A 15073-nucleotide genomic window follows, 5' to 3' on the forward strand; every position below is an offset into this window, starting at 1 on the left:
ACTGCTCAGGCCTGAGCTTAGTGGAGATACTGAATTAATGAGAATGAGGAGACAATTCTCAATAGGTAGGTTAGGACCAGAATGTTGAAAACTTGGAATGCCAGAGTGAGTATCTGGTAGTTGACAGTACAGCCAATGGCAATTTTCTAGCAGTATTTGGTCTATAGAATAGAGTGATGAAGTCATCCCTGTGAGTGGATGGATCTGAAATAGGAGAAGGAGAAATAGGGGTAAAGAAGCACATGAGAAGTCATTACTCTAGTCCTGGTGAAAAAATAAGGACTGCAGTATTGTACTGGGAGTAAAAAGTAACTGAGGCAAAACCCTACTTGGTTGGGTACAGAAGAAGCAGTGCCAAGGATAGCTTCTAGCCTGGGTAGCTGGGAAGATGATATTGACATTTTTTAAGAAAAAGGAAACGGAGTGGGATATGTTTGAGGAAATAAAACGAGGAATTTCATTTTAAATATACAAAATGTGAGGAACTACTGGAACGCCAATGGTACAGTCCTAGAGCAGCTGAAGTTTGAGTTGAGAATAAAGATATAGGCCCCCTCAAATCCCTCTAACTCAGTCCCCATCTCATTGAACATTCTTAAAAATACTTGCTCCTCTTGTTTCCCCTGATTTTCCTCCTGCTCCTTTGAACACTCCTTTCTCAATCTCCTTTGCTAGCAGCTGTTTCTCTCACCTGCCTTTAAAGCTGGGAGCTTCTCAAGGCTGTGTCTTTTCTTCTCTGGCTACACTCCCTCTTCAGGCACATTTATACCTTAAAAATTTAAACACCATCTAAATGTTGATGATTCCAAAATTTCTATTTTCATGCCATTCTTCTCCTCTACCCACTAAACACCAGTATTTAACCCTTTTATGGGCACATGAAACATAGTCCAAAATAGAATTCATAATCTTTCCCCTCCAACTTGATTCTTCCTAGGGTTTCCTATCTCGTATCACAGAACCACCATCCACGCAAGTTGCTCAGACCAGAAAGCTAACCTGGGAGTCCTTCTTAACAACTCCCTCTTTCTCACCTCTCCCAAAGATAATCAACCCCCAGTTCTGTTCATTTTAACCTCATAACAATTTCTCAAGCAAACCTTTCTCCTCATCTTTATTGACACTACAATATGAATAGCCAGCATTTTAGTTACTATGTATCTGACTATGCTAAGAACTTTCCATGAATTATTTCATTTGGATTCATTAACTTATCTGAACAGAAGATTCAGAATTCAAACCCCAGACTGTCTGACTCCATATATGGAGCTATCTTACCTCGTATAGTCCCAAATCCTCTCCCCTCCTGAGAAATTCTAAATTCTCTCAGCATTTCTCTATATCCACAACCATTATTTTTGATAATGCACCCTGAAAAAAATGTAATATAAAGAAAGTGTGAGCTTTCTTTTAATTTCAAGCAGAAACTTAACCAGTTTATAAAATTAAAAGAAATATGGATATGGTAGAATTATAAGCAAGTAGGCCCTTTCCTCCAAATAAACTGTAATTCAAATAAACTGGTCTTTGTATATCTGTGCAGAAAATTTTGAATATGTCTAAAAAGAATAAATGTAAATAACTTTAGCTCACACTATATCACTCCTCTGCATATTTTATTTACTTAATAGTAGGTCTTGGGGAAATTTTCTCATCAGTATGTTTTCATCTACAAATACATTTTTAAAAACTACAGTATTCCATTATTTGAATATAGCTAGTTCAAATATAACTATATTCAAACTAGTGATTTATATAACTAGTTATCATGATTTATATAACTAGTTAACGAATATATGGGTTGTTTCCAAATTCTTGTTGTTCCAAATTTTTGTTATTTTGTTGTTTTTGATGCAATGAGCATCTTTATAAATACAGTTAGCAAATTATGTGAGAATGTCTGTATGGAAAAATCTTTGACAATGGAGTTGTTGAGTCTAAGAACACATGCATTTCAAAATGAGATATTTTTTTCACCTATCAAATTGGTAAAAAAAAGTTTGATAACATCCAATCTTAGAAGTAGTATGGGGAAACAGATGTGGAAGCAATTGGGCAGAACCGAGTAGAATCTGCTCCCTGTTTATGGAGCTTTCTGGTTGCCCCACAGTACCCCTCAACCCACTTCTCTCATGTTGCCTTTCTGAGTGCTAAAGTCATGTGTGTGTGTGTATATTTCTAAACATGTTTGTTAGTTTTATTTATTATACTATATGGACTCATGCATATTCTGTATATAGTATATGAGGTTAAAATTTACATTTTTCTAATCCATTCTACTATTTTTGTCTTGTCTCCTAAGGTGGATCCTTCATTTTAAGTAGCTCAAAATAGTTTTCCTTGGACTATGCACATCATTGACACTGTATTGTTACTTTTACTTGCATAAAGCATTTTGAAATTCAGAGAGACCTATAGTTGTTTTGGCACATTTCACAGATGTGGGGATTGAGGCATAAGGAACTACTGCTCTGCATACAAGATCAATGCTAGTTGTGGACCCTGGCTGTGAGATGCTGGAGCGCCACTCCAGCCAATCTGAAGCAGAACCAGGGACCTTTCTGCTGAACCAATTTTCCCTTTCATTACATTTTGCATCCAAAGACTCCAAATGATACCTTTCTGACTGCCTGATCATTTGCATATTTTTCTTGCATTTTGGACATGTCTTTCTCTGGCTGTCATGGTGATCTGATTGTGTCTATCTCTGGATATCCTCTGGTATTTGATGAACATATACTTACTGTATTTAAGTAAAACACATTCAATGCTAAAACTACTGACTTTAATTTTATAACATTCTTATAAAATTTCATTATATTTTTTACGTGAACCCCCACCTATTCATGTTCAATGTCCCCAAAATGAACTTTGGCATGCTTGATGCTCTGTCCCCTATAAAGAACATCAAGAGTAATTTTTAACTCAATCACATTTATTTACTGAATTATTTTCAGGTATGATTTAGAAGGTGAAATTATATATCCTGGTATGCAGCATAAGAGCACTGATAGTATTATTTTGAAATCCTAGTGATTTTTCAAGGATCTATTAAGAAGACAATATTATTAAGCCCTGTGGATTTAAAAAAAGTATACTTCTCTTGCATTTTCCAACCCAAAGGATCTTCAACACATGTTCCTATCTCTCCATTTATAATATAATTATACATGTATGTGCATATATAATATATACATTATAGGTACATACATACACCCATAAACACACACACACATATAGAGAGACAGAGACAGACACTACTTCAATCTCTTTAAATTATAAATTTTCCCTAGATAGAAGATATATACACATAGTATGGGCCCTCATTCTTTTTAAGCTAATATATTTCTGCTATGTTCAATCATACCAGCCAAATGCATTTGACTACTTTGGGTAATTCAAACATTTTTGAAATTCAATTTTTTAATCTATCTGGGGGGCAACAGATAAGAATCTCAGGAGATCTTAGAAATAAAAATGATCGCAACGCAAAAAATGTCCCATTCTCTGGCAGTGCAAAGAGACAGAGGCAAAACAATTTGATAGTCAATTTGGGGATTTTGTGCATGGTTTAGCAGACAGCTGTTGTCTCCAGATAGAATGGTGAGCAGCAAGTTGTGTAAATGCTCAATGGATGTATCTAAACAACATAAAAGAAAATCTTTCTTGAGGAAAAGAATCATATTTATCATTGAGTAATTTCTTTAGTATGACCAGCTTACTCAGAGACAAGCATGTTTTCAAAGTAAATATTCCTATAAAGCAAAATATTTCTTCTTTGGGATATCTTGGGAGAGGTTTCCTCAATATTCAAATGTTTAAAACCAAGCCCACAATCTTTGATTTCTTTAATTCATTGACTGATTCAACAATGATAGATTTCAGTGTGTTAGAATCATATTTATTTATGGGGTAGCTGCTCAAATTTTCCTGTTTTAGGGAATTATTTATAATTATAAAAATGATAAGCAGTTATCTTTTCCAAATATCAATAGACTTGTACACCTAATTAGAAAATAATTCTGAATAGAAATGCTAATCCATCTCAAGAATAGTTTTCTAGATTATAGATAATTTCAGTTTCATTTCAATCTGGAATTTTCTCTACCTAGAAAAAAGTATTTACAAAACTAGTCTTTGAAGCTAATGTAAGCTTTCCCAAAGTGTATTACACTAAATAACGAACTAGCTACATGCTCTGCAAAAGTGATCTTTGGTAAAAGGAAAAAGAAAAGAGAAATACTAAAAGCTGTAATCTTTCTTGGAGATTTACCAAGTACAGAAGAATGTTACAGGATCTGAAAAGTCCTACAGCAAGGGCATTTGCTCATCTCTGTTTAACTACAGTATTTCTCATAAATGGAGACCACATCCCAAGGAATGAGTTTTCCATGGAATATAATTTTGGGAATGCAAGTCTCAAGAATTGGTAAACTAATACGAATTTAGTCTCACAAAAATAATGACATTCAGGTCTTCTAATTTTACTAATGTATCTACTTGACAATATATTTTCTTCATTACAGCAGTTCTCATTTTATTCATTCCTTTTATTCTCTGGTTTAGCAGATACTTAACATTTTTTTATTTTTACATTTACATAAATACTAGGGTATTTAATTTTGTTATTTGCTCTTGCTGCTAATTATTTCTTTAAATTTGAATGGGAAATCCTTCTAACAAATGATTGAGCTTCCCTCTACTAACCTGTAACAACCCACTTAGTTTAGTTGTATTAAAACCAGCAAGCTATACGTATTCTCATTTGGATTCTGAGAACTCCTGCAAGTTGATTTTAATTGGGGTAGAGTATATGCCAGCATTGGCTCAGTTCAGACATGTAGGAATCCACAGTCCTAAGGTTCTAGCCAGGCCATGGGGCAAGAAGAAATCTCTCCTGTGGGATTTTTGGAACTGGCTCTTTTTATCCCTTTGACTTAATGCAAAACCATTGGTCTGCGGAGATGCATGACTAAAAACGTGGTGTTATCTAGTCACTTAGTTTAGGGTATTCTTGATTGCATTGATCAAGATTTGTTTCTTTAAGTTTCCTTCAATGATTCACTGAGTTTTCCTTGTGGAAAGAAATGTCCTCCGTGATTATTCATAATTTTATAGTTTTTAGATTCCTCTTCTATTCAACTGGATATAATTGTGGTTTCCTTTTGTGGGATAAGTTAAAAATGACTCATACTGCAAGCTTTATATTTACCACTTCTAAACAAAGATATACCACAGTATCTGTATAATTAAATCATCCAAAATGATTTATTGTGCTTCCAGCATTATTTTGAATTATATCATCACAAAAAGACTCATAATCTCTTGTCCAAAAGTCTATTAATTATGTCATAATTTGATATGTGGCCAAACGATTCATTTCCAAGAATTTTAAAGGACTAAAATAAGTTCAGATTGTAGAGTAAGAATTAAATCTAAAAATAAACTAAGAATAATTACGTGCAATTCCAAGGTGTTTCGTTTGTCATTAAAATTCACTTGAATAAGTATACACCACTTGTTAATACTGCACAGAAAAGTTAACTCCATAACTTTTAAAGTTACTCCATTCTGTGTAAAGGGTAGATAAAATAATACTTTTTTATTTGCTCCTCTACTGGCCTCCAATAATGAAAACAAGTTGCAGAAGTTCATATAAAGGCAGAAAGGTCAAAATCAGATGAAAAATATGGCATTTCATTAAACATAAAGGCCTATGTTATTTTTCAAGCCAGTGTCCTATACTCGGGGCAGCTTAAATGAGTAAGTACAGATTTATATTACCAGTCAACATATAGGTTCTGTTCTGTTCTCCCAGGAAAGACCCTAAGGCCATATCTACATCAGAGATATAGTCAGAATGTGGCATATAATTGTGTCAATGGTTAACCCAAGCCAGAGCAAAGCAACCTCATTGTTTGTGTCCTACTTTGCCAACTTTCTAGTCTCAATGAAATATACACAGGCATCGTTCACAAAAAGGCTGCATTACATCTTAGAAATCAGAGGTAACAATTTTATGACAGGAGATTTTTCTCTTTGAGTATACTTGGATCTATATTTTTCACTCTCAAGCTGAGAGCAATTTTTCCACAGTTTACACAAAACCACCAACACATAAATGCTAGAAATCACATAGGCTGATAACAAATGCAGTGAACACAGTTGGAGACATAAGCCATATTCTTAGCAAGCTTCATTTAGCCAATATTTTACGTTGGCCCAATAGTTGTCAATGACTTTTAGGCAGTGGGAGAACCTGAGAATATATTTTTCTTTTAACTGATTCTCTAGTGATTCATCCATATTATCAAAGAAGGAGCAGGGTTTCAGAGCTAGACTTTATGGATAGTCCACTGAATATTCCTGATTAAAGCCAATCCAAGGCTAAATTTTAAGTCTACTTAGGTTTATCAATAGTTTAAAAATATTAGTAGAATTTGAGTGAAACTGACAGATTAATTGACCTCAGAGGAGCATGGAAATCCACCCACGACTGCACACATCTTGTTGCTATTTCTGTTCCAGGGCCACAGCTGATAAGAATAAGAGATCTATGTGTTTCCCCTGCCCATGAATACTTTAATCACTGAAACTTAATCATCACAGCATTATTCCTTTTCTCTGTAATTATTTTGGAATGGTCTTCATTTTAACATGAAAGTGATATCTTAGGAGTAAAAAAGGAGCGGTGAAATCAATAAAGTTTATGTGGAGCCACTGGTTTTAATTTGTGCACGCTGTTTCAATCTGTTATGCTGAGACATCAGTCATAAATGAAGAAGGAGAAAACAGCATTAAGGAAGAGAGCAGACTTATATTTATATAAAGAGAAAAAAACCCTGCAACATACTGGATCTTCTAAATAAGCAAACCAAGAAACAAACAGGCCAACCAGAAAGGTGAAAAGTCATGGAATAAAGATGAATATTTATTAGAGCTAGCCATTTCTTTCCTTACTCACAAAGGCCATGTTCTAGCTGGGTAGCAATGTGGTAACACAACAAAGCCAGGCCAAATACATTTAAAAATTACATACATGTAACTGTGGTAAAATTGAAAAATATATTTTCAGTTTAGCTCAAAAAACCAAAATCAATGTTTACTGTAATCCGCCAGTTAATTTTGATTTTGCTTAAGATATAATCAAAGGCCACATAATAGGCATATTTATTAATCAATAGTAATAGTATTTGTCATGCAAACAGGATTTGCTAGCCATATTTTCATAGGCAGCAATGTAGGAGCTTACAGTTCTGTGTCATAAATTACAATAAAACTTGGATCTTCTGTTTTTTGCAATTATAATTTTTATTTTTTTGTAGTTAACTGGGGGTTAACATTTATCACTTAAAATATTTCTATTAATTAAGTTGGAAAAATATATTTCATTTTCTCTAGTGGTTTTTAAACTTTTTCTTAGAGCAGAATTGTTTCATTTAAGGAAAACATCCAGAATTTCACTAGCCAAAATAAACAAATGCGGAGTTCCTAACAATTGAAAGGGAGCAATAGGTGATCTTCCCCACATCCCTCCAACTAGTACTTTCATTTCCTCATCCTATTTTACACCTTCAGTGCTAAATGAAGAGTTAATATACATATAGCTTGAAAACAACTGTGTTGTCTATTTTCCTTATTTCACTCATGTGGAAACAAAGAGACAAAAGTATTCCATGGCTTAGCCAATTTGCCCATCTGCACAATGAGGGAGTCCAAACTGCCCCTCAAGTCTCTTGACTTCCAAGCCATTGTCTTTCCCTATCATCCTACTCTATTTCTTTCTCTTAGAATTAGGGAAACATAAACCGTGAACATAAAAGAAATTATTTGTGGTTAATATGGAATTCTCTCATCTAAAAGTTGTTTACTCTGAAGTGTGAAGTTTCCTTATATGGTTCACCAGTTAAAAGCTGCATGGATTGGGCTGCATATTTCCTAATTCTGTAGTCAAGGATTGATTTACACTGTTTAAAAATGCATCCTTTAAGGAGTCCCACTGTAACTTTAAAAGTAAATTGTGGAAAGAAGAGTATAGTTCACTGAGAGAACTCAGATGTGATGTTAATATGCAAACTTTTTTTAGAGAGGAAAGGCATAAACAATTGCAAGAAAATAGATTTTAAATGTCATGGATTTCTTTTGGGGCAAGACTGGGCAAGCTGGGTAACCACAGTACGTTAAACAATGAAAAGATTTCTTCCAGAATGTCCTTTAGGGTTATTTACGAATAGCCACCACACTCCCGACCATGCCCCAGCAGCCACCACCTCTTTTTCCTTTATAAAATAAAAGGGAAGGAGAGAGGATTTATTATGTCTCTTTTAACCCCTAGAGTTTTATGACCGCATGATAAAAAAGTATAAAATATCACAGCTGAATGTGGCAAGGCAAGGCGCAGGGGATCATTTGATTAATACTTACATTTCTGGAAACTAGTATTTGAGAGCTGTTTTCATCCAGATATGATCAGAATTTTATCTTAAAACATGGGATTTATTAATACTTTGTAGAGTAAATATGTGAGCTATTTTCTACAGCTCATTCACATATGAGGCTCTATTTTACTCATAAATTTTAAGTATTACTATTATCATGAAATTAAACTTACCGTTCACATGCCAAATGAATTATGTTCACTTGATTTGACCAAAGGACTGCAAGAATTCTGTTCCTTTCCATTTCTTCTATACACAACCCCAAATATTGGTGGGAAAAAGAATGCCTTTTACATAGCAAGATGGGAATTCCCTTTGTTTGGTTCTGTCCCTACCTTCCTTAATTATATTTTGAATGTACTTATCTGATAGTATTCTATTTACTAGATAAGTTTTATGCAAAAATATCGTCACCAAGAACTATATCAACAAAAACTAGCAACAAAACAACAATAATAGATCGTATTTTTTGAGAGCTTCCTCTGTATCAAAAATGGTGTTAAGTGCTTTATACATTTTATCCTACGTAATATTTAAAACCTAATACTGAGAATGTACAGAATGATTCTCACCTTAGACCAGTCGCCCATTCGCCACACATAGCATTTCGAGTAATCCTCACAGTCCTCAGCCTCCCTGGGTCTGGTGGAGAGGACACATTTTTTTCTAGGGTTAGTACACCTCACGGTCCGATGACGTACGCCTTTACCACACTTGACGGAACACTGGAAGATAACATCAGAGAGTTTGGATAAAGTCAGTGATTAGGACATATAGACTAACAATTAAATTATGTTAAGTATTGGTTCTAATCACCTCTTATAAACCTATCACCCATATAAAGGCTAAGTAAAAAAATAATGGATAAGGATAAGGAGAACCCCAGGCTATGCCCCAGTATCAGAGGCCAGATGGAGCTCAGGGCACAGTGCTGGAGGTGAATGGGTTTCAGGAACCCAGGACCATTATTTCAGAGACTAATATAACAAAGGATTGTTTATGAAAGACAAATAATGTACAACTATCAAAATGTAAAATACTAAACGATTGACATTGAATTTCTTTACATAATTATATGTAAAAATAACTCACCAATGTCACTGGTGAAAAATTACAATATCTTAGAGAATTTCATTTCTCACAAACTTTTCTTAAAGATAAAACAGAGAAAAATCTTAGCAAAAACAAAACAATTTCTTTCTTTCTTTTTTTTTTTTTTGTGAGGAGGACTAGCCCTGAGCTAACATCTGATGCCAATCCTCCCCTTTCTTCTTGAGGAAGACTGGCCCTGGGCTAACATCCATGCTCATCTTCCTCTACTTTATATGGGATGCCGCCACAGCATGGCTTACCAAGCGGTGCGTTGGTGTGCACCCGGGATCTGAACCTGTGAACCCTGGGCCACTGAAGCGGAGCACGCGTATGTAACTGCTTGCGCCACCCGGCCAGCCCCAAAACGATTTCTTTACATAATTATACATACCTAAAAATCATCATTCTAAATGATTGTATGGATTGAGAATATAATCCGATTCAAAAATAGTTTAGTTCACTTCATAAATAATTGATGTTTGATTGATGGTGGTGATATAACAGGTAGGAAGCACATATGTATAGTCCACCAATCTTTTCCAGGTGCAACTTACCCTCTCATTTACATTTATGTTCCATATTATGGAATAGGTATGAAGCTTCCCAGTTTTACAAAGGTACATATCACTGATTATCTGGACACAGGGACCAAAACAGCATTGGGCAGGAGAGGGGAGAGGGAGAAAGGGATGAGAGAGATGAGAAAACTTGAAAATCCAATTTATATTTGTGTCCGATAAAAAGTCCGAAGAAAGAGTTGAAGGTATACATTTAGCAATGATGTAGTATAGGAGTAACCATGCATATTCCAACAGTTGTGTTCCTAAAAATTTGAGCATGAAACTAATGATATTTTAAATATAATAAGTTTTGCACACATGAGTAATTGTCTTATAATTTATGGCTTGTGTTTTAATATGTTGAGTTTTAAAGTTGACTACATGATTTGGCATTTTAGTATTCACATTTTTATTTTTTATTTTTATTTTTTGGTGATGAAGATTGGCCCTGAGGTAACATTTGTTGCCAGTCTTCCTCTGTAGTGCGTTAAGTTGGACAGCACTGGGTTCGAATCCCAGCTCTACCACTTAGGTAGGACTTGGGGTAAACTAATTTCTCTGAGCTAGATTATAAAATGGTGAAACTGTTAACTTTCTTGCATTGGTGATTAAAATAAACAATATAATAAATATGAAGTAAAAATAGAGTTCTTGCTCACAGGAAACGACTGTTAAATGTTAATATCCTTCTCCTTTCTCTTTTAAGTGTTCAGAGATATTTGAGTCAAATGTGTATTTTAATATGTGCCCACTAAAGAGTATACTGATGTATATAAATGAAAAAGCAGGGTTCTAAAAAATATATAAAATATACTCTTGATTATGTTACAATATTTACAGAATAAAGAGTAAATACCCGTTTTTTTCTATTTTCAAAATTATTCATAATGAGCATATTCAATTTATCATCAGAGAAATCAACAGATGGAAGTGAAAGGGCCATGCATAGAGATTCTGAACAGGATTCAACATGACCTTATACAAGCGAAGAGTCAGAGAAAACGGAGGAAATGGAAAAGAACTGGGGCATGTACTGCACCTCAGACCACACTCCTGCCTCCCACACGGTCATGCAGTCCTGGCCCTCGCAGCGCTGGGCAGAGGCAGGCTCGGGCCCAGAGCAGTCCCTCTCTCGGGCTCTAATCAGAGTTCCATTGCTCAGTTGTTGTGTACAGGCCACTTGTCTGCTCTGCATCCCTTTTCCACAAGTTCGTGAACAAGGTGTCCATTCTGTCATCATCCACCTAGAAGTAAAGCAAGAGTCACTGGAACAAGTTAAAAGATATCTACCTACTATATATTTTGACATGTCTAGAGTTAACAGAACACAGTAACTTGATGCCTTTTTTTTTGACTAACATTACAGTTTTCTCTAAGACACTCATGGTTTCTATTGTTTTGAATTCTCCAAATTTCTTATCTCAGAAAGAAATTGCTCTTATTAGAATCTCTAAGTATATATTAGATTCTGTTCAAATCATACTGCATGCTTTGCCTGTTGCAGCTCATCATTTTGCCATATTGAGATACCTAATAAGTGAAAAATCGCTAATAAACATGAGTTATTCCTATTCTTTGTGTTTTAAATCGTCATGATAACTCCATTGTTAGGTACTTCAACTATCATGGCCATTGACAGAAAGGGAAACCAAGGCAAGGAAAGGTTCAAAAACTTACCAAAGGTCACAAGGTTGTGGATTGAAATTGAACTGAGGCTGGAGACTACCTCATGATGAGACATGGTACCTTGCAGGTACCAGCAAGGTAACAGAAGCCTGTCATTGAGAATGCTCTCTTCCCTGGAGGAAGCAATCACTAATGCATTCTGCCTATCACTTGCAACAAGATTTCTGAGTCTGGGACATACCCTTCAGATAGAGCTACATACAATTCTTTAGGCTGGCCACTGTCTAGTTGCAATGTGATCATAGACATTGGAGTGACAGGCTCACAGGGCTAAACGTAAAGTGACCTCATTCTAGAGATCCTCTGGACTCCAATATTATTTTTGGATATCACTAATTCAGTGATTCGGCCAATACATACTATATATTTTAATACCTAGATAGAGATTCTTTTCCCAAAAAATCATCAGGGCAGTGATGTGTATCTGTCATTTCCATTTCTAACGAATTGGGATCTACCCTAAGGACCACTAATTTAAACACCTCCCCAAATTTATTTCAGGAAGGAACCAAGGCCTATGCCAGAAAAGTGATTCATGAAATTTGGTGTTTGTATGATTCCTGTCAATAAAACCTGATCTGCATTTCCTCATTATTTGGACAACCTTATAGGGGGATCTAAATCCTCCACGAAATTATCTGCACAATCCTATTTCAGCACAGTGCAGAGCAGTCAGAAGCCCTGAGCTTAATTCTGGGTTCTTTACTAGCTGTGCACATTCTTGTAACAATACTTAACAGCTGTTAAGTTTCCATTTTCTCATTTGTGAAAGTGTTTATTATACTCTCAGACCTACAATAGACACTCAGTATATAGTACACACTATATATGTTACAATATATTTATAAATGATTTAGACTTATTCATGTATTTTTCTAGCTTAATCTCTCATTTGTTTAGAAAATAAACCATATGCTCAGCTTGTTCCCCAAACACTTTCTATTTTCACCTCATGGCATTTGTTTATGGAACGTCCGCTGTCTAGATCCTTGCCAGCCAGCTCCAAGTCCCTCCCTCCTAGAAGGGCTTCTCCACACAACCACAGGGATTGTGTTCTCCTCTGCCCTCTGTCACCTGGCTGTGGCACCCACACAACACTTATTAGATATTCCCTAGGGAATCAGAAGGGCTCACAGGCTACCTACAGACTTTTACCTTCTTTTCCTTAGCATATAATCTCTTCAAAGGCAGAGATCAATGCCTTATTCTTCTTTGCACCCATAACACTTTTCACGCAATAGTCTTTCATTAAACATTTCTTGAAATGGAATTAGTTTCTCTCTATAGTTTACAGAAATAACCTCAAGTCTTCCAAATTAACTTAAGCCCAAATGTTCTTGGCAATGATCCAAGTTTGTCACATTATCATGCAACCCAATTTTCTCATCTGTACAGTCTGTACAATGGTTTAATTCTAAATGATTCTATGCTTCTATTTCTGAAAAAGAAAAAAAAATCATGATAACATTTGTACTCCAGTATTGCCTCTAACAAAGTTCTTGTCTGCTGGTCTATGAAGTATGACGTGGACCGACCATTTTGCTTTGTAGTCCCCTAGTGGCTTTTCCCTAAAGTGAATATTTATCTTCTAAATTTATTTTAGTTTCTGCTTCATCTTTCTGCACAAGGATACCCAGGCTATAAGCACAATTTAAACCCATCTATGTACCTTTCCCCTCAACTATGGAACCCAGAAGACACTACCGAAAAGAGAAATCTTTGCAATTTCATGGAATCTCATGTTTTTTAAATAAAATAAATTTTAGCTATCCTTAGTGTAATGATAAAAATTACTTTTTCCATTCCTTGTGGAAACTGCTCAAAAATAAGAACTAAAATTTAAAATGTATTCTAATGAGAGAAAACATTTTGTATTTTAGAATTCATCTAATTTGAAATTATCCCATTTCCTTATCTTTAAGATTCCTTCCTATAAGGCTATTTACTAGTACATTAATATATTTCATATTTGCCTCGCAGGGTTCCATCAGGCTGTTTGGTGACTTTTTCAATAAATGTGAATGGAAATTAGAATGTTTCTTACTAGGGCGGGGGAAAAGAAGAGGCAGGAGAAATGAAGGTTGTGCTACGCCAGTAGGTCTTGGAAAGTTTTCCTGTGATGACCCCTAATAATTGCCCATGTCATTTCTTACTTTCCAATATTTTGGTTAACCTCACTGACATCGTTTCTTGGTGGTTCAAAATATACTGCCTCCTTTTCCAAGGGAAGGAAGATAATAATCTCTAACAAAAAGACTTACAGTCTCCAGCTGCAAAAATTTCTCACTCAGAAATGTACTGACCTTTTAAATTTTTAAAACTATTCATTTTACCAAGTCATTATAGAGGCATTTTTCCCCAAGATAGCTGAGGTCAGTGAATGAACAATAACTCGTGTGTATTGTACACTCTGATCTTCCAGAGACCAAGTTAGGAAGTGACAAATATGCTCTAGTCCTCAAATCCAGCTCATTCAAGATTCCTGATGTATCAGGAAATGCCACTGCTCTTTCATCCAAATGGAAAAGTTATATGGCACGTAAAACAAATGGTGTTTTGAAATATTTTAATAAATTATTTAAGACAAGATAAATTAGCAAGCATAGCATTTTAATATATATTAAAAGAGATTAAGAGAAAGATAATTCTTAGGAATAGTAATAACAAAAAGGATCCAGGTTTTTTAGCTAACAGGGTAAAGGCCGAAAACTCTGCTTCTATATCTGCCCAGCACTGAATGGAAAGGACCCAGGGACCTGACTGTAGGTAACAATAACTCCCTAGGTCACCCTTCCTGTTGATTACTACACTGCCTCATAAAAAAGCTGAATTAGTTCATCTACTTAATGGAGTTAGCCTGAAAAGCATATAGCCAGGCAAATGCAATGGGTATAACATTATTGAAAGTATATTCATGGGGCCGGCCCGGTGGCGCAAGCGGTTAAGTGCGCGTGCTCCGCTGCGGCGGCCCAGGGTTCGCTGGTTCGGATCCTGGGCGCGTACCGACGCACTGCTTGGCAAGCCATGCTATGGTGGCATCCCATATAAAGTGGAGGAAGATGGGCACAGATGTTAGCCCAGGGCCGTCTTCCTCAGCAAAAAAAGAGGAGGATTGGCGGATGTTAGCACAGGGCTGATTGCCTCACAAAAAAAAAAAAAAGAAAGTATATTCATGTACTTTTATCTTTTGCATATTCTTTCACATATCATTCTTCTGTCCTATTCTTTAGAAGCATATGTTTGCCTGGTTGGGGGACTAGGGGATAGGATTGTTAGAGCAGGAACGCAAAGGGAAAG

General features: G+C 35.6%; 1 protein-coding gene across 1 annotated transcript in view; it reads right to left on the bottom strand.

Annotated features, from left to right (window-relative positions):
• ADAMTS19 (ADAM metallopeptidase with thrombospondin type 1 motif 19) overlaps positions 1-15073 on the bottom strand; it is a 226973-nt gene that overhangs the window by 14357 nt on the left and 197543 nt on the right. The window contains exons 20-21 of the mRNA XM_004420243.3: positions 11130-11334; positions 9011-9163 (exon numbers count right to left, since the gene is read on the bottom strand). Coding sequence (XP_004420300.2) covers positions 9011-9163; positions 11130-11334 — 358 coding nt within the window. The remainder of the gene's footprint in view (positions 1-9010; positions 9164-11129; positions 11335-15073) is intronic.

This window comes from Ceratotherium simum, chromosome 4, assembly GCF_057802395.1.
Source record: "Ceratotherium simum simum isolate JZ-2026a chromosome 4, ASM5780239v1, whole genome shotgun sequence".
Classification (NCBI taxonomy): Eukaryota; Metazoa; Chordata; class Mammalia; order Perissodactyla; family Rhinocerotidae; genus Ceratotherium; species Ceratotherium simum.